The 21,071-nt window shown below is 43.6% G+C and overlaps 1 protein-coding gene across 1 annotated transcript in view; it reads right to left on the minus strand.

Moving 5' to 3' along the window:
• The window catches only part of Sema5a (semaphorin 5A), a 332,682-nt gene that overhangs the window by 106,140 nt on the left and 205,471 nt on the right, over nucleotides 1-21,071 (minus strand). Inside the window, exons 8-10 of the mRNA XM_038324344.1 lie at nucleotides 19,321-19,606; nucleotides 15,866-16,001; nucleotides 9,947-10,151 (exon numbers count right to left, since the gene is read on the minus strand). Coding sequence (XP_038180272.1) covers nucleotides 9,947-10,151; nucleotides 15,866-16,001; nucleotides 19,321-19,606 — 627 coding nt within the window. The remainder of the gene's footprint in view (nucleotides 1-9,946; nucleotides 10,152-15,865; nucleotides 16,002-19,320; nucleotides 19,607-21,071) is intronic.

Raw genomic sequence — 21,071 nt, forward strand, 5'->3', positions numbered from 1 at the left:
TGTTTTCAGTAGTAGAGTGTAATTGGGCCTAACACAAGCTAATTTTTGTCACTGAGGGGCATTGAGCAATACTGTGGGGCAAAGAGGACAAGCAAAAGCGAAGGTGCACTTTAAATTTGGCTATAAGAACAGATAAATGGCGGTCTTCACGGACCTCTCAGTGTTGGGGCTGCTGTAGGATAGAGCATTAGCTCTGGTGCTGGGCAGACGACTCAGCAGGTAGCAAGTACATTAAGCACTTGCAATGAAATCAAGAGAATCAGGCCTCAGATTCCTCATTTGTTTGTAACCCTAGTGTGTGCAGAACAGAAATGGGGTCCCCTGGGGAAGCTGGGCAGCTTAGCCTATTCAGCAAGGTCTAGGTTCAAGTGAAAGACTCTGCATATGGTAGGTGGGGGAAGCATTAAGAAAGACATCTCATGTCTCTGGTCCCCACTAGAGCACCCACATCTACATAGGGCCCCACATATGCAAGTATGCATACACCCATTGCCGTCAAACACAAGCAAAACAAACCAAAGACAAACATACCACATTCTGGGCGCATTAGGGTGATAGGTACTTTCTCTCAGAGTTCTGGATGCAATGAAAATGAAATCTTCAAGGATCCATGTGCCCTGAAGCTCTCAGCAGAACTTTCTTTTCTTCGTGCTGTCTTTGGCCATCCACCCCTAGGGTCCTTGCTGTGGAGCGGGGCCACTGAAACCTAAATTGTGTTGTTTCTTGATTCCAACCTGGTCCTCACTTAACATGTAAGCAATCGAGTCATGTCGGATTAGAGGTAACCTAAAACTCATTGAGCCTCATCTTGGCTTAACTAAGCACATCTTCAAAGACCCCATTTCCCAGCGAGGTCACACCTGAGGTTGTGGGAGCAGTTAGGAACTGCACAGTATCTTCTGGGTTTTTTGTGGGGCGGGGCAGGGTGTGGAGGGCACAGTTTAACTCACTCTTTTAGTACCAGGCTTCTTTGTTCTACTGTTATTAATTGCTGAAAGTATTCTCAATAAATTCAATCTTCCTTATAAAATAGGCACTCATACTAAGCAGTGTCTTCTTTTAGTTCGCAAGAAGCTCTTGCATAAAAACCCCATACAGAACATGAATTAGTTGTGGATTTAGAATGTCTAGTGCAAGGGATAGAATTTGGAGCCTCTTTAAAACTAATTTCAGGAGAAGTGTTGACAAGCCCTAACGCTTGTTCCTACTCTTTAAGCAGTTATCAATTGCTTATAAATACAGAGAGTTCTCAGTAATGGTAGCAATGGCAAGTGAATTAGGTAATTTCTGCTCCTGTAACAGTAAAGGAAGCACAGGGCTTGCTCTTACCCTGTGTCTTCACATGCTTTCTTTAGGAGAGAAAGGCAGTAAGTGCTAGAAACAATGCACAGAAGTCAAGTCAGGAGTGGGACGTCAGCATTTACTGAGCTTGTCGGCAAACACACCCCTTACAGGGGAAATTTCTAGGATGTTTGTCTCCTACTAATCTACAAGTTCATTTTGGAAGACACTGGTTTCTTGATTTTGATCATTAGTAACATGTAGCAGTAAAACGTCATGTTCCTTATTTAAAGTATATTTGAAGAGGATGAGAAGGGGCGTGGGTGGAGGTCACTCACTATATTTCATCTGTGGTATTCATGGCAAAGCAAAACGAAGAGGCAGAGTGAGTCTGGGGTCCATTTAAAGGGAGCCAACTCTTCTCTCTTCCCTGTGAACCTTTCAAGCTCATTGGAGCCCCTGTCTCACATTCTTCGCCATTCTCCCTCTCAGAGAGATGAGGTTCATCTTAAGGCAGATTCATGGGCTCCAATCTCTTCGTGGACTCCACTCTCTACAGCAAATAGTCAAGGCCAACCTTATCCTAAATCAAAGTCCTCATGTAGAAGGCCAGCTTTCCCTCACAGCTCTTGAAAAGCACTAGGCATAGTGGGTTCCAGCTGTTCTCTTTGGAAACTCATGCTTTTTTTTTCTTTTTCTAAAAGAATCTTTCTTGGTCTTTCCTGGTCTTTCTCATTGGAAAGTTCCTATTTTCCTTATCCTGTTGTTTGTGCCAAACAAAGACACCCCTTGCCCCTCCTTTGTTATTTGTCTCCTACTAATCTACAAGTTCATTTGTGTTCTCCAGCTGCTGCATTCTACAGACTGACTTGACCTCTCCGAACTGCTTGCTTTTCCACAGGGGCCCCTGCCCAGGGTATAGATGATGTAGAGAAGCAGCCTCCTCTCCGACCTCTAGGGAGGGATGCACGGTTCAGCAAGCACAGGTGAGGGCTGGAGACTTGTTGGGTACCTTCACAGGTGTCCCTTGCTGGTTCAGTTGAGTTGATGCCAACCGTTGGGTAGAATGCTGATGTCACATCCGCCTCCATCATTCTTCCTGTGTAACACCACTGCAGTTCTTTCCTGAGGCCTCACCCAGCCCGGTCCTGACCTCCACTGTCTCCTCAGTTCACCCAGCCCGGTCCTGACCTCCTCTGTCTCCTCAGTTCACCCAGCCTGTCTTCACACTGGCTATTCCATGGGAAAAATGTCTGCCAAACAATACCAGAACTTGAATACAGTCTGCATTTTCTCTCCATCCTACTCTTGCACAACTACCAGCTAGTGAAACCCATTCCGTCTTCCATGTTTCTTTCCTTCATGGCTTGATTTTTTTTCCCCTGTGAAGGATCCTCTTGAAGTCAGGGGGTCCACCTGCTCTCTTCATGGTTGAACCTTCTTTGATGAGCTTTGACATGAAATGTCTACTATCTCCTTATCCGTGGAAAGGTTATCTATTGACCACATCGTGAACATTCACACATCATTCTGGGTTGGATCTACCCTTCACATTTAAACATCTCTGAAAACTTAATGGATTGAATACTTTCTCTCTATGCACCTAACCCACAGCTACCTCAGCTACCCACAAGACTTCCGTGTTTTCCCTAGTCCCTTACTAATAAAGTGCATACCACAGAGACACTATATGTTTGTGAAGTGTTTGGATTTGTAATTTACACACAAATTTGTTTTTCTTTCCCAATCACTTTTACCTCTTTGCTGAAAAGATATTAACCTTGTTATAAGAATACATGTGTGTCTGGGTGTGGTGGTACATGCCTTTAATCCCAGCACTCCATAGAGAGAGACTACAGATCTCAGTGAAGAAAGCCTGGTATACCCCGTGCGTGTCAGGACAGCCAGAGCTATACAAAGAAATGCTGACTCCAAAAAGAAAAGCAAAAATGCATACAATGACAATGATCATCTCATAATAGGCTCACAGTTAGCCATGCCTGCCAAATTCATCTCCACTCATATTGTTTAGGAATAAAATATCCTTGTCCACTGTCTACCTCTCATTATCTAATTCAGCATATCTAGAGTATCTATTTATTTGATATAATACTCTAATATTATGGCAAAATAGACTGATAGACATAGGAACTATGTAGGAGCTCTCACAGGTCTCCTGTGTCTACAGTTACTGTTCCCCAATTCTTTTCCTGGTGATTACAAGTAGTTACTTGATTCTTCCTTCACAAATTTTCCAGCTATTATTAAACATGGGTAAAAATGCAAGTTTCTTAAGATGAGTATCAGTCATATGTTATCAACCCTGTTCACATAAGCACCCATGGGATAGCATAACTTCTAGCCATTTCTGGACCCCTGATTGTGACTACCTGTAAAATATCAATGTGCCAATATTAATACACACACAGGGTGAGAGAGAACTGTGACTGATGCTGCGTGCTTGGGTACCACCTAGAAACGCTTTATGGCGAGCCACAAAGAGGCGGTCCGCTAGGACTCTTGACTCAGACCACACATTGGGAGAAAAAGAGGTATACTTGTTGGCCCACCAGTCACTGGCTCAAGAGCACCTTACAAGCAATTCATCCATGCCTTACATGCTCCATGCCCCTGTGCTGGGATGTTTCATCCTTGATCAAGACACAGTAGGAAGAGCCAAGAGACTCTGGCCACCAGATAGCGAGCATCAGCTGGAGAAGTGTCATTTTTCCTGGGCCACAGCTGAGGCAGAGCAAACAGCTGATTAAGAAGAAAGGGAGTGGAGAGGACCTGAGGACGCCTTACAGTATATCTAGTGAGCTACCCTTGGCTATGCTGCTGTGAGCCCCATAATCATCCCAGCCTACAGCCTTGCTCCCATCATGATCTAACACAACACCTTGGTTCTTTGTCAGATGCTGACACAGACTCTCAGCCACCACATCTTCCTTCCCTGACTTACTTGCCCAATACTATTATTCTTTTGATATGTTTTGTCTAGAAGTAGTGACATTTTGGTTTTAAAAGACAGGTGTTATGTCCATAATTTCTCAATATATATTGAAAGAAAGATTAGCTTATTATAAATCGTGTTATGTCTATAAATTCTCAATGTAAATTTATTTTAAAAGAGAGATTAGCTTATAATAAACCTCTTGAGAAATGTTAATTTCTTTGCTTTTAAATGCTCTGTTCCATTTAAATGGTGGGGCTCAGTTCTCTTACTCTTCCTTCTCGAATCTCTATCTCTGACTGAAGTGAACCACTCATTAGCCCCGTTTCATGTTCCTAAAGAAGATCCTAGATATTGCTCTGTTTCAAATTTCATTTGCCTTTAAGTTTTCTTTTTTTAAAATAACAATTATATTTATCCCTTGAGAATTTCATGTGTACAATACATTTTTTTTGTTTTTTTATTTTTTTAGATTTATTTATTTATTATATATACAGTGTTCTGGCATGGAGGGCACCAGATCTCATTACAGATGGTTGTGAGCCATCATGTGGTTGCTGGGAATTGAACTCAGGACCTCTGGAAGAGCAGCTTGTGCTCTTAACCTCTGAGCCATCTCTCCAGCCCCCTTTGTTCTTGGGGTGTTCATATTATTTTTGAATCACATTTTAGCTTTCCTTGAACTTTTTAGATGTTTCATAGATTCAACCAGCTGCAGAATATTCAAAGAACCTTCTAAACTGTTTTTCACATTGGTAAGAATTTTATCTCTAAATACCTCTATAATTCTTTACCCTTAGAATTTGAAAATCTGTTCATTTACTTGCAAAAAAAATCTGTATTACTGAGATGTGGTATGTATTGATATGTGGAGGTTCAACCCTTATTTTATCTCAGGGAAACTTTGGTTAATGATGACTTTAGGGATATTTATTGGCTCCCCATGTGGACATAATGGACAGTCCAGAGAAATGATCTAAGCCGTTATCCTTTCAGCCTTAAAGGAGTGAGTAGTTCTGCAACTACACAGCAAACAAATGTAAAAGAATAAATAGCAAGTAGCAGGCAGGAAAATAGGTGAGACAGTTCTCGCTCTGGATATTGATTTGAATGAGAATGTCTCTGGCATGGTTTCTGGTAAACAGCACTGTTTGGGGATACTTAAGAGAAGTGACCTTGCCAGAGGATATATGTCACTAGAGGCATGCTTTGAGAATTTAAAGCAGTGGGTTTTCAACTCTCCTAATGCTACAACCCTTTAATACAGTTCCTCATCTTGTGGTGATCCTCAACCATAAAATCATTTTTGTTGCTACTTCAAAACTGTAAGTTTGCTGCTGTTATGAATCATAAGGTAAATATTTCTAGAGATAGAAGTTTGCCAAAGGGGTTGAGGACCACTAGTTGAAGACTCATCCATCCCATCTCTAGTTTGTTGTCTCTATCTCGTGCTTGTGATTCTAGATGTGAGCCATCAGATTCTGCCTCAGTTGCCATGACTGCCACCTGTTGCCTGTTCCACCATCATGACTCTAATTCTGTGGAACTTTAAGTCCAAATAATTGTTCTATAAGTCATGGTGTTTCAGCACAGAAACAGGAATATAACTCATACAATCATCCAGTCAGGTGTACAAAATATTCATCATAAGTCAAATGGGGAAGAGCCCTGAAGGCATTCAGCTATGAGTTCGATAGAGTGAGTCTCAGGCAGGGCACAGCATCCCCTCGGGTTGTAACCATAAGAAACAAACATCAGTAAGGGACATATAATAGATACCTCTGTGGGAAATGATTGACCTTCTAAGTGCTCTCCAGAAAACAAGCTTTTTCTCTGCGGCTGGTCTCTCCTCCATGTCAGAGTTATGAGGGAAGACAGCCCATCCTCAGATAAGGTCCCTTAGAGGACAATTAAAGACAAACATGATTAGGTGTGAAATGAGGGTGGGGCGATTCCAACTCCAGAGCCAGCTTCTCAGGCTGTGCAAACAGCACACGACAATTATGTCACGTCATAGACACTGCAGTGTGTTTCTCTGGGTCAGACATATCGACTGTTCTAATGTCTGTGTGCCCTTCCCATCTAGAATCTGTGTTGTTTTTCATTGTATACATTCACTCTGGCCATCTTCACCTTTTTTTTTTTCTGTTGCCATGGTGTTAGGATATAACCATTTACCTCCTCAGGACAGACCTTCTACTGTTCCCTTCTCTCTGTGAGCTTTCTCCATCTCCTCCCGTATGCGTTATCATCCTGTTCATGGTTTTTCCTCTCTTGCCCTGCCTTGCATATTTAGCGAAGTAAATTTGCAGTCAATGGGCTTTTGATCCTACGGTAAGGATTCTGATAAGTCTGTTTCCCCATTGCCTGAAGAACTCAGGCTTTCTCTACTAAAGGTCCCGAGCCAGGTCTTTTTTCTAACTTTTTAATGAATATTTCATTCTAAGATAAAAATCCACAGCTGGAGAAAGCAGGATTATCCTACTAGTACTCAACACAAGAATGCAATCAGTTCAAACAGCTAGAAGCAGTTAAACCTGTGTGGGCTTCCTCTTCATGCCCATCTATCGCCTGCTCTGAGTTTTCTAAGGGGATTTTGCAAGTTCATAATGTTAAAAAGTTTGTAAATGTTTATGTATTTTCTTCATTTTCTTTACTGGAGGCTTTTAAATAAATGTCTGAGAATAATCCATTATTGGAGTATAATTTGCATGCCAGAAAATTGACTCTGATTTTTACACCACTCTGAGTTGTACAACAGTTACTACAGTCCAAAGGTAACCCATTCCAAAGTTATATGCAATTTAACTTCAGAATAATTTGAATACACCGGAAACGAGGTCAGATAAAAATGAAACTTCCACATCTGGTCTTAGAAGGAAAGGAGCAATTCTGAGACTGGCAGCATAGCTAAAGGAGGAATGTGGAATAAGAGGATCCCCAAAGCTAGGGCCAGGCCCCCATGAGACAAAGGAGACAAGGAAGGTCTGCAAAGAGCCTTCAAACAGTAGACCGGATGCCATGGTGTTTGCTGTTCTCTAACCAAGGGAGGAGAGAGATTCCAGGCTGCAGTGCTCAACAGGACTTGGAGATAGTCTTTCTGTAAAAAACCTAGAAGTCTCTCCACTTCAGACTCAACCACTTGGAGGGTTCCTGTCGTAAGCGTTCTAAAGGATTCACCATCAGAAATGTACCCCAGTTCCACTAAGACAACCTTCAAAGAAGTGTCTTGCGTTAAAATTAAATTGTATTGTGAATTAAAAGCTTAAAATTTTGAAAATACATTGGCATGCTGTAAGAGTTAACTAGCCTACCTAGAGGTTAACGGAACATATTTGTAACTCATGGAAGCTCCAAAGCTGAAGTTGGAAAGCTGATTCTAAACAGGCCTTTAGATTTCAGCAGGGTGTTCCATGCTCCTGCCTGAGTTGCGCATGAGGTCTAGAGCAGGACTCTCTGCAGGACGTCATCATTCCACTGAGAACTCCAATGGAGAGAAGCAACTTGACAAGTGAGCAATGAAGACTCACTAAGGATGTATATGGTACCTTCCCCTACCAACAGGGCTGGAGACTGCAGGTAGTACAACCATTTGAGCATAAGTACTCGGCATTTAAATAGGCAAGAGATTAAATCAGAAGCAAAACATTAGGTCAGTAGAACAAAAAAGGGCATTGTGGTGTGATTCATTTTCTACAAAGGGGTAAACCTGGGGAAAGAGTCAGTAAACCTGGGCTCTTTTGAAGCCCGCAAGCCTAAGCTAACACTAACATGCAAAACCCCTTGAGATATTGTGGGTTTGGGCCCAGCCAATTTAATAAGAAAATGGCACAATACAGCAAGTCAAAGACTGTGGTTCACCCATGATTGTCCAAGTTTTGTTATATTTTCGTCCACTAAGGGTACAACAGCAGTTCACAAGCTTAATTGAAACCCTTTACACGATGCTGTCGATCATATGAACTGTGAGGACAAAGTCACGGGTAGATGCATTCAAGGCAAGATGGCCACCCATCATCTATCTGTGCGTGTCGAATCAAAAAGCAGTTGAGTGAGGAATAGACATGGGGGTTGCAGAGTGGGGTTGGGGAGCCAAGGCAGGAGGTCATTCAGATTAGACTTCTGTGTGAAAGCTTCTAGAAGGAGCGCCAGCTGCTTTTTAAAAGCATTTAAAAGCATTTAATAACCAACCGATGCTGGCTACTGTTTCACATCAGACCTCTAACTTCCTTATGGTGGACTGTTTTCACATGTGTTCAAACGTGTGATTTGTAATAAAGATTCTCAGATATACTCCTGTGGGCATAGAGTTCTCTGTGCCATGCGAATTCATAAGTTGAGGGTCTCAACCCTAAAATGATATATCAGCAAGCAGAGCTTTCCATAATGGCAAGGAATTTCTTTTTTTTCTCTTCAAACAAACAACAAGAAGAAAGCAGCTCTCCTTCTGACTTCCCGTGAGGACTAAATACCTGCTCACCCCCATTCTGAGTCAGTTCTGCAAACTGCTGCTCCTAGCAGTTATACCACATGACTTTCTCTTCAGGATTCTTCTGAGACTCCCCAGGCTTCCCCTGAAGGGCCTCTACCCATCCACATCCAATCGGAGCATCTTTTCTTGAATTACTGACCACTCAGCAGGACGAGCAACCAACCCTCCATCTCCCAGTGTTCGTCTAACGCCTCCGGCACTGGGGGACACTGTCCAGCCACATCCCTCTACTGGCACCCACGTCATTGGCTCTTTATCACTTCTGTTGGTCATCATCATTCTACATACTATTTGATTTAGTATCAGAATGTCCCTTTAAGAATGTGAGCCCTCGGAGAGCAGGCTGGTACCCATCTGTTCACTGTGCACCCCCAGGGTGCCAAATGAATGCAGTGACATTGGGGAACAACAAGACATTGCAATTTTGTGAATACAATAAGCTGAGCGATTAAAACACAGTTATAAATTGAGAAATCCTATGAAGAAATGAATGATACAGTATTCATAACCACATAAAAAGGTAACCACGCTTTCTGAGGAATTGCCAAGTATCCACCACACTATACAAAGAATGGGAGGAACCTGTTCCACAGTGGAATTACTCTGTCTGGGGCTAGGAAGGTGGGGCTGAGTCAGTCCCCGAGGCCGGCCTATGCACCGTGCACTGTCAGAGACATGCAGTGAGGGAGAGCATGCGTCCATTCCTCAGTGACTTTGAACTCTGAAGAAGTCTAGTTGTTATATACTGTCTGACAAGTAGCTCCATCGTCTAGCCTCCATGGGAAGCACTTGCTGCACATGCTCCTTTCTTTAGGTGTTTCCATGGAACTCTATCGGGAACAGCTTGCCACACTGCTCTGCACCAATCAGAACTCAGCATGAAAATCTCCGGAAAAATTTCACCCGGCCGCCTCTTCTAACAAACCCGTCTATTGTTTTAAACTAGCCAAATGTAGATGGTCATGCCAAGAACCACTGGAGAGCAAGAATAGCTAAGAAAAGGGGCATTGTCTCTATGGTTAAAATTCTAATGCAGGACGGAGTGAATGTGAGATTTCCAAGAGGAGGTCTGTAGGTTGGCAAGAGTAGGCATGCATTATGGGTTTGGCTGGTTGCGAGAGAGTACAGACACACGGCCCTGCTTCAAGGTGAGCGTTGGGACTGAAGACATGGAGTGACAAGATGGCAGAAACCCATCTAAAGGAAGGCAGCGCTCCTACCTGTGGCCAGATAGATGATGTGGACGAGTGTGTCCCTGCCCTGCACCACGTCGACGGCCACGTGGGAGAAGCGGCTGTTGTCCTCCATGAAGGAGGGCACAGTGGTCACTGGCTGTACCACCTCATGCATCAGAATGAACTTCTGAGCGTCCTGTAGGTTTCTTTCTGTCAGGTTTACATACAGGCCCTGGTCCATGGTGCCGCACTGTAAGGGAAGACAGGCCATGTTACAAATAGATGCCCATAGACCAAGTGCCTACCAGACAGAGAGGTAGACAGAACAAGCTGGAAACAGAGTAAGCCACGATACATGAGTGGGTGTGCAGATCAGGCAGTCCCTCCATCTCTCTTGACCTTCTTGACCTGTTCTCCCACTGTAGATGGAAACCTGTTATATTTGGACTCTCTCAATGGATGGTAAAGAGAATATAAGATATTTTAAGATGGAGCGGGCACTGTTGTTGACTCTAATTTGAACAGCAGAGGCAGAGAATCCCCTCATGGTCTGTTGAGCCTCTTGGGAGCTGTCTGTCGAATTGCAATATGATAAAATCTGATGGATGAAGGGGAACTGACGTGGAATATGAAGCCGGAGAGCACATACAGATGTATGTATTTTCCCGCTATCACAGTGGGCTCATAAGTAACCCTGAACTCCACGGCAATCCTCTGCTATTTATCTTACTCTGTAGACAATATCAGTCACACGGGCCCCACAAATAGTGCGACAAGTCTAAATGTATTAGTGTTTCCTGCTGGAGGAGAGCGTACAGGAATAGGTTAGAGCCTGAGGATTCGCAACACATGGCGGCAAATCGGTAATGGAAAAAGATAAAAGCATCCAGGAAAGGAGGGGTGAGCAAGGGGGAGACGAGGGAAAACGGAGGAAGAGGAAAGAAGGAAGAGCCTTCAGGAAGTGAAAATACCATGAAGATCATCTGGTAGACACACAGGAAAGGCAGGGCAGAAACGGTTGGGAATCAGTCTCAGAGTTGAGCTGGAAGGAGGCTGAAGGTTCTTACAAACAACAGTAGGGGCAAGGACAAGGTGATGGACAGGTGGGAAAGACAGCAGGGCATTCTCAGCATCCAGCTCAGGATCAGAAAACTGCCACGGTCATTCTCGGGTCCTTTGTAAACTTTATGGCCTGGTACAGGAAGATGTGAGACTCCTCAGCAGTATTCCACATAAGCAGGGTTGCTGGGGTCCACACGGCCCGAAACTACCATTTATAACACGTCATTCCCAATACTTGGTTTTTTATAACAGGTTAGAGGTTCAGAGTATAAGATGGAAATTGCTTTTTTTGAAAGTAAATTATATTTTTGTAGCATTTGATAAAATACCCTATATGCCATAAAATGATAGGTGGATTGCAGAGCTGGAGAAACCGGTGTTAAATGCACTCCACACAACTAGCCCGGTGATTAATTTAATGTTGCATTCTTGTTAGGAGCACCTGGGCACCGTGTAAAGGATGTGTTCAGGGTAAAGGAGGGCCTGCGGCAGATGACCTGTGGCCCCAAGCGAGGCCTGGAGTCTCAGCTTGTGTCCTTAAATGCTAAGTGGTTGGAATGCACAAGCTCTGCTCCTGCATCCTGTCTCCTGGCTGATGTACAAACTAAAGCAACGGGAGGAAAGCATTTATAAATTAAGTCCCTGTAAATGCCAGGAAGAAGACAACATTCTGGAGAGCGCAGAAGCTACCCACCAGATTGTAAATGCATTTGTCTAAGCACAGGCAGGATGTTCATGGTCTGTGGAGCTTTGGTGTCCAAGGGGAAATAAATGGATGAATAATGGGACAGATAAATGAAAAGTAATTCTACATACAGTTGTTTTGGGGTCTGTGAGGACTGTACCAATAGATATTTATATAAATAGTATTTCAAAATAACACTCTAAGCATGGACACATCGTCTATCAGGAATGTGCATTTTTGTAAAAGATTTTAACCATTACCATTAATTCTCATTCTCTCTCTCTCTCTCTCTCTCTCTCTCTCTCTCTCCTCTCTCTCCTCTCCTCTCTCTCTCTCTCTCTCTCTCTCTCTCTCTCTGTGTGTGTGTGTGTGTGTAAAAGAGAGAGTGTAGGCACCCAGAAAGGCCAGAGATAATCAGATCTCCCTGGAGCTGGGTGTACTTCTTGATGTGGGTTCTGGGAATCGAACTCGGGTCCTCTGGAAAGGTTGTGTGTGCTCTTAACAGCTGAGCCATTTCTCCCCTAGGAACAGTTTTGAAAAGTAAGAAAGATCACCAACTGGGCTTCGTGCAAAACCTTTCCAGGCCATTGTGTGTGTGGTGGTCAACTTGTATGACATCAAAGGCGATACTGGAGGGTGTGTGGCAGCAATGGCCTACCCGCCGGCTTCAATTGCAGAAAGCTACTGTTTATATTCGCTTGCTGTCTTCAAATGGATGACATGCTGAAAACCTGGATGTATATGTTGAAGGCAGTGGCCTCCTACTGCCCTGGAGGAACTGATATCGCAGACCCGGAGCTGTTCGAGTGCTAGGATAGAGCACATTCCTTCCTGGAGGCCGTGTTTTCTGCATGTTGTCTGCCTGTATTATCAAGAACTGTATTTGAAGTGTTTTCTACCATTCTTTGCTCTTGCTATCCTATAATGAATATCTCACCCAAGGATTCTGTCTCCAATATTTTGAAAACTATTCAAATTTACTGGATATATTTCTTGCTGTATAGCAGCTCACCAAGCTCTCCAAGGGCTATAAATTCTCTAGCTGAACCTTATATATACACTGGTCTCCCATAGATACTGTCAGGTACTGTACTACCCTGGGTAACCCCACACAAGAAGAAACCACAGAGTGGAAAAGCATACCTGTGTCCAATATCTGTTAAGTAATTCAACTACATTACATTAATTGCTGGAAGACAATAAATGCTTGGGCACAATCTGTCTTGGGCACAGCTCATCTATCCTCATTCCAGCACACCCATGCTTGATGGTCAAGCTTCAAATGGGCTAACTTCATCCTTGACAAGGTGTCTCTGTCCACTGGCTCCCCTGCCCCTTCACACCTCACTGCCAAGAGAAGTGTGTGTTCACGGACTCTCAGGATGAAGCTAAACCTCAGCCTGCATTTCCCAAGCCGTCTTCTTGTCTGACTGTTCCTGCACTCCCATGTTTTCATTTTGAATGCATCGTTTCTGACTGTTGGTAATAAAACTTGAGAAAGGTTCTGAAGGCTTTCTGACAGTGTTTTAAGTAACTGATAATCTATGGGGGTCAAGATCTCCTACCTCTACCAGAGCAGACAAATACCACTGAGGGTGTTGGGACTGGGGCTGATTAAGGGTGGCGAAGTAGTTTCTGTTGTTTCGTGGGTTTTTGTTGAGATTTCAAAGTGTGATGTATTTCTCTTCCTAGATCATTTTTCCTGAACCAGTTACTCCAGTTAATCGTTTTCTTTTCTATTGTATATTTGCTACATAAATTCTAACTGTCAAGAAGAAAACCAAAATAACAACAACAATAATGTTAACAATAATAAATATAAACATCACCATTGGTTATTGTCAATGTTGGAACATTTATATATGTCCAATGGAGGCATCTTTGCTACAAAATGAGTTCACACTCTCTGACAGTCTAGATGAGAGCTAGAACATCAGTCAGTCCTATGACAATTAGACTACTAAACACAATCTATAAATAGAAACCTATCTGTAGTAAGAGATGGACACACACACACAAACAAACAAACACACACGCGCGCACACACACACACAAACATACACATTTATCACCACCACTACCATTATCTACAACTTTAGTTTCCTGAAAGTTCAACTCTAGGCTCAGAGGATGACGTCAGTTGAGCCAGCTTCTTGCCTGGCATGTGTACCACCTCTGCACATGCCCCCTTCACAACTCTGCATGGATCTAATTCTACTAATAGATGAAAGCAAACTTGTTGATATGATCCTGGTATTGTAAAAGCAGGACACGAGGGCACTTACTAGCTATGTGCTAAGTATATATCTAGATGCCTGGGCTACACCTAGACATTGCCTTAGGTGTGCAAAGGAGGGTGAAGCTGCTGAGTCCCTCAGTTCATTTGAAAGAGCTGTGGTCCGAGGGATAATGAATGGCAGGCTCTATAAATATAAGTGTCTTGTCTTTTTGCTAACCTCAGGGCTTAAACACTTTTTTAAAAAAAGGATAATATATTTTCTTTTTATATCAAAAAGAAAAAAACAGTCAAAATATACAATTACTCTATGTGTAAGAAACAGAACACTCCAGAAAGATGGTCCCCATGGGCCCTTTCAATCAAATGCTTTGGTCAGCAATCAAGCATATGGATGGGTACTTCCAAGTTTATTTGCATCCCTCCTTCCCCTTTCTATTAAGGAAGTCATGAGAAGATGCTAACACTTTGATAACACTTTGATTTTGTCCAAGGAAAGCAGTAAAATCCAAATACAACGTGCAAAGTAGTTATCTTATTCTTAATCCCACAAGGCCCAAAATCTTAAAAAAACATTGAACAAATAAAAAAGCTCAATCGGTTGACTGATGTTTACCCAAATTTTAAGTGCAAAAATCCAAACTTTTTCTTTAGCCTGCTTTCTTGGAAGTCCCTGGTTCTATAATTCGGGATGATAAACCAACCAGAACTGGAAGGACTCAATTCTGTCACTCATCAATGACTGCGGCTGACAAGCACTTAGTTGGATGGGATTGGGATTTTACCTTTGTTGGTAAGGGTAGGAGCTGAGCTTGATCTCCAACCAGATGTGGCCATGGCTATTTTACTTGAGACTCTGTACACAGGGCAGTATCATGCATGTGGCGCTAATGCCACATGTAAAGTTACGCACCTGACACATTAGGCATAGTATGCCTGAGTTAAGAGTAACAGGCCTACAGGGAAGGCTGTTCCTGTGTGTGCTGCACCCACATTCATAGGAAGAGTCTATCTCTCAGCACGGTAGTAGCTGAAGACACGACCTCTAGGAAGCATTCAGTGCCATAGGCGCCACGCACTGCCCAGGGGGATAGAGGAAGAAATACCAGCAATGGTTCCGTCTTCTAAGGGAGGACCCAAGGAAAAGCTGGTCATTTCAATACCTCACAGAAAACGATCCTGCCGTCATATTGATCTTGAAAGTGTAGGGTACTATGATGAAATAAAGACTCTCTCTCTCTCTCTCTCTCTCTGTCTCTCTCTCTCTCTCTCTCTCTCTCTCTCTCTCTCCCCCCCCCCCCCCAATGCCATCAAAACTGTGGCATTTTTGTTACAGCTTCCCAAGCAGATGAATAGAATTGCTGTCAGGACAAACAAAATAAATAGCCATCATCCCCCGGTCCCTGCTTCTTCTGCACATAGAAGGTGGGATGATTGACACAGGACATCGCAGCTTGACCATTCTAATTGGGTGACTGAAGATGAATCGACACTAGCCAGGCTTCTTTCCTCAGCAGCCACAGCCACAACCCACCCTTCCCAACAGGAAGCCTCACCATACTTGCCAATTAGAGCTCTAATTATGTTTGTCAAGACCCATTGCTCCATGCCCTGGGCCCTATTCTTTGGGACATCATTCATTAGAGACCAGAGATTTGGGGGACACAGCACATAATCATTAACAGTAATTGAAGCCTGGATTCCTAGCCCATTGAAGAAGACTGGCCTTTTTCAGTTAACCATCAGTCATCACAGCTCACAAAAGGCCCCCTTTCCTTGTCTAGGCGCCATAGCCCACAAAAGGCTGTGTTCTATTGACATTAGCTAAGCCTAGGGAGGGAGGTGCTGTCCCCCAGGGGCCAGGAGACTGCAGCTGCAGGGTGCATGCAGCCAAGGTTTAATTGCCCAGGCTCGCTAGGCTATGTTGTGTTTCTGCTCCCTTACTGGAGGATACTCAGGATGCCCTCTCCTCTGAGATTACCTGAAAATTGGGGTTGGGGTTGGGATAAGGCAGCCAGGCTGAGCGAGAGTTCTCCTGGTACTTGAAAGGTCCATTGAAGGCCTGCGAGATGGCACTCAGGTTGAAGACACACACGGCAGAGGCAGCGATGCTGTTCCTGGAGATTGAGAAAGGAGAAGGAACAGGCTGGTCAGAGCCCACAGTGACAGCTGGCCTCCACTGATCACAGGGATGGCATTCACCTGTAGCTGTTCCAAGTTCAAGACTTTCCTATAACATGAAGACAGAGCCAGGGTAATGCCTGGGCCTGCTTTGTGCTTTCTTCATGTGGAAGCAAATATTCAGAGAATGAAATGAGGGGAAGTAACAGATATGACCCTGCCGGCTGGGGACCAAATTCACTCAACTACAGCAGGAGGAGCAAGGGATTTTGAAAAGCTCCCTGAATTTTAAATTCTGGTTTGGGGGGAGTTTTGTCTTCCTGTGGGCAGAGACAGCCATTTTCCTTGCATGGCTCCTCTTTCACCTATTTATCCTGTTACTTAGGTGGCAGCTGATCAAACTTTTCTTCCTAGCAAAGCTACAGATATCTGTGTTTGTCATTCTTTAAAAAAATAATAAACCGAATGTGTTTTGCAAGGAATGACTGTCAGATTCATCTTATTTATTATTCAGAAGGGATTGTAAATCTAAAGGGTCAGCAAGGAAAAAATTAAAAGAGCACTGTCATAAAATTTTGAAGCCTTAATTTAGAATTCAGGTTCTACAAGAGAGCTGTGGGCAGAAGGCTCTAAAAGGTCAGTGCCCTTTGACTAAGACGGGGATGGCAAAGCTTCTTTCTCAAATCTGCATTCCAAGCTGAGCTACGGGTCTCAAAGGGAAATGCAGACTAAATGAGGGGTGTGGATGTATTTTCCATATTAATGCTCCGAGCCAATATTTTGTCAGAATTAAGTAAGTGTTTTCCTTACATCATAGAGAAAAATCACAGGACCTCCAGAACCTCATATCCAACTTGTGCTTGCTCAACTGGCAAATAATGAAGAGGGGAAGGAAACCACCCTACAGACACACAGAACAGTCTTGGAATCTTCAGGGTAAAAGACATGTCCATGTACAAAAAAGGAAGCCTGCTCAGTGAGGTCCTGACACCTGGCCACGGGTGGGGAGCAGCATCCTGGCTGCTTTGCAGCAAAAATCTGGATTTCAGCTCTTTGAGAGAAGAAGCATATGGTACTAAGGAACACCTCATAAAAGACGAAAGTTTTCCTGGGCGTCCAGCACAGAGAAGAGTCCCATGTGGAGCCCAGATGCTTCCACTGCAGGAGATGAAAAAGAAGTGGGTGCTTAATGTAGATTTATTCATTCTGTGGCTTTTCTCCTTCTCCTCATTGACTTGGGGAGAGTAGAACTTGAAAGTCTCCCGAGTTCCTGTCTGTCTGGAGAGAACTTGACGCTGGATGGCTTCTCACATAGAGAACGCTTGCCATCCTGAAGGGCAGTTGAGGCACTTTCCCATCTTTCTAAATGGACTCCCCTTGGAGTGGCTCAAACATAGGAGTTAGAGAACTTTGGAAATGGGAGCTCTCGCTGCTGTTGTTTCTGGCCCAGAGCCATCGAATGGACAGCTAAGCAAGCCAAGCTCCCATTGTGTGTGAGATTGATGTCAGCGGAGCACCCGGACATTCATCTTGTGCAGCCAGCACTAGTCCTTAAACAAGGTTTTGGGAAGCAAATCAACTTTAGAACCCATAAATTGATTTTTTTATGAAAAAGAAAATCTTCAAGTAGTGAAAATGACCTCTGGGGTTGAAAAGCAGATCTCCAACAGGCATGGCCACCGTGAAGGGGGTGGTGGCAAGCAATCTATACTACACAGTTTCCTAACTTCATTCTGAACAAAGACCATGCCGTGCAGGTTTAAATCCAGTGAGCATGAACACTCACCAGCGGTGGTGAGAGCAGACAAAGAGGAAGCAGGAGGCTGTGGTGTAAGGGATTCTTCAGGAATGGCATTTGTAGGCAGGCTTTCTGATACCAAAGTGATGGAGGCAAAGGAGAGACTAGAGAGATGGTTTGGTGGATAAAGCACTTGCTGCCCAAGTGTGAGGCCTGGAGACTAGAACCCTGGAGCCCACGGAAGGCTAGGCTGCCATGGTGGCCACCTCTAATTCCAGCACTTGGAAGGCAGAGACTGGAATCACTGGGACAGACCGGCTAGCTGGAATGCCCAGGATTAGCGAGTTCTAAGTTCAGTGTGAGACCCTGCAGCAACAAATAGAGGAGAGCAATGGAAGAAGCTATCCAACATCAACTTTGGATCCAGCCTCACACACACACACACACACACACACACACACACTGTAACATATGTGTACCCACACATTGTGAATATATACGCATGCGCGTATACACACTTTTCACAATACATATACACACACATAAATGTTAAAGGAAAAATACAGAGGCAACAGAGAAAACATCACAGGGAAGCCCATTGTCTAGCTTGGGCAGAAATAAGGTTTCCCAAGAATACAAGTTGGCTATCAATAGCGAACCAGGAATAACGTCAGAGAAATGGGTCAACATTCCACTTACGAGGAATCTTTCTGCACATCTACTTTGAATCCTTTCCTTTGGCTTACTTGACCTTTGTCTCAATTGCTGGATCTCTGGGCTGGAGCTCCAATCTGAAACCTGAACCACACCTCACAGCTAATAGAGGAGCACATCCTAGAGTTCTCCATGATCCCTAGTTCCCTGACAGGCAAGTCATAGTCTTGTGAGGTCTTCTCACAGTAGAACAGCTAAGGAGGGGAAAGTCGATGCAGCGGCAGGAGACACTCCACCCAGGAAAGACTGACTGAATGAGAGCTCTGGAAATTTCCTAAGCTTTCCGAATAGTGTCTGTTGTTGTGGTTAGGAGCATCTTTCCAAGAGAAACACAAGGTTCTCTGAGGGGAAAATCGCAGCTGCATTTCAAGCAATGCAGAGGTCCAGGCAAGAATGACGTGACTGTGAAGCTCAGACTTTCAGACAGTGCTGTTTTTATTATGCAAAAATGCATGACTTTCCTATGGAAAAAAACCAAAAATCTTATCTGATATGTACCTGCACTTCAGAAGGTGTTTAGAACACACAATGAGGAAGGAGCGATTTATAATACAATAATTTGATACTACATTTTCCTGAGGACAAGTAAAAAAATATTTTGAATTAGCTTTCCTGAAGCACATCCTGCAAAGCATGTATCTTTACCTAACATTTAATTCATACTGAAAAGACTCTTTTTGTCGTTCTTTGGCTCTTAGCCCGGGAAAATAAGAAAAACTTTCTCTAAGGAAACTTTAAACTCTCAGAGGTCAAAGAACAAAAGGATCATTCAGGAAAAGAGGAAGAGAAAAGAAGAGAAGAGAAGAGAAGAGACGAGAGAGAGAGAAAGAGAGAGAGAGAGCACTTCAACTACAGCTACGTACACGTTGGTGGTGAAGATGCCATAGATCAGGTCCAGCTCTGGCAGGAAGAAGGTGCCCTGCAGCTCGTTGTAGTAGAAGGGCACCTCACCGGGCCGGGAGCAGTTGAGGCGAGCCTTCATGAAGGTGGTCCAGGTGTCCTCTAGGAGGAATCGCCCTCCGATATCGTTCTTGCAGACCCGGGCAGCCCTGGAGAACACGGTCTTCCCACAGTCATGCTCCACGGCATTTTCTCGAAAGAAGAAGTAGGTGAAGTTGCCAATGTCGTAGGAAGACACAAAGTTTGGTTCTGGAAACGAGAGGAAAGAAGAAAACATTAACATTAGATGCCTTTCCTTTCTTGAAGTCTTATCTGATAATGTTTTCTTCAAAGGAAAGATGGTTCTGTTTGACAAAAACTAATCCTTACAAGAAATAAGAGGAAAATGAGAGATTCTGCAAGCAGAATGCTACAGAATAAATGCTACAAGGAAATGCATGGTTGTGTATGGTTGTGTCATAATAAAAGATCAACAGTGTGACTCTATCCTCAATCACCCTGCTAGATCTACGCTCAAGTCCACAAGGCAATAGTTCCATGAAAAGCTCATGCATTTGGGAATAAATGCTTGTACATATGCACAGATGCAGGCAACAACACTAATGACAAAAGAGGCCATGGACTTGAAAGAGAGCAAGGAGGGATAAAGGGGAGAGTTTGCTGGAAGGAAAGAGAAAGGGGGAATGGTCCAATTGTATGATGATCTCAAAGAAACGACACAAAACATTTGAAAATCGAAACAAAGTAAGTGAGAACATAGGCTCACAGATCTGTACGTGTTCTAGTGTTTGACAATGCTAAGCTTCAGAAAGAGGAAGTTTTCTTTCTGAGGAAGGACTGAATGCATTGGGGAACAGCGGGCTCTAATAGTGTATAACAATGAAACTCATGCACACTGGACATAATTGATATGCTTTCACCAAGGTCCTAAAAAAGATACCTTTAATGGCAAAAACTGAATCAAAAACTTATACTGCAAAGTTGATACCCTGAATTAGTTTTCGCATCCGCTGTTACTATGGTGACCCTGCAACTGTGACAATCAAGCCTTGTTTTCTGATTTCTAGGTCACCAAGGGAATCGACAGAGAGGAAATGAGTGTTGAAACAGAGTCTGGGAGAGCTACGGTCTCACAATCAGCTGAAATATAGGATATGCTAAAACGAAGGTGAAGCCTTTATTTAACCGTCGAGCTTATTGGGACTTGGGGGATTAGAATTCTACGCAAAGTGTTTAAAGTAGCATCGCCTTAATTTGAAGCTGAGCCTAATGATGGAGCCGTTGGGGTTTTCACACACTTACATGCCCTAGTTCTTTTCTTGAAAAACTCCAGCAACCAGTTCCACCTCTCATTCCTTCATTTAGTTTCAAGGCAGCTTAAGCCATCGAGTAGACATCAGAATTTTATGGTTTAATTAGGATAACTATGGCAATAACCTTTGATGTTCAGAATTACTAGAAAGACAGCAGCTATATATACAAGGATTCCCTTTCCTGGACAGTTGCTTTGTGGTGGGGCAATTCACCTGGCCTTGTGCTTGACAACGTCTGATTGATTGCTTCAGTTTGCCTTCTATTGACAGGATGGCTGAGAACAGCCCTGCCAGCAAGATAAGCCCTTGAAGTTAATAGGACACAAAGCAGCTCATCTAGGAGCTGGGACAGTCAGGACATAACATCAATGCTGACCCTACTTTTAGCATGTCCAGCAAAA

The sequence above is a fragment of the Arvicola amphibius genome, chromosome 3 (genome assembly GCF_903992535.2).
Source record: "Arvicola amphibius chromosome 3, mArvAmp1.2, whole genome shotgun sequence".
Lineage (NCBI taxonomy): Eukaryota > Metazoa > Chordata > Mammalia > Rodentia > Cricetidae > Arvicola > Arvicola amphibius.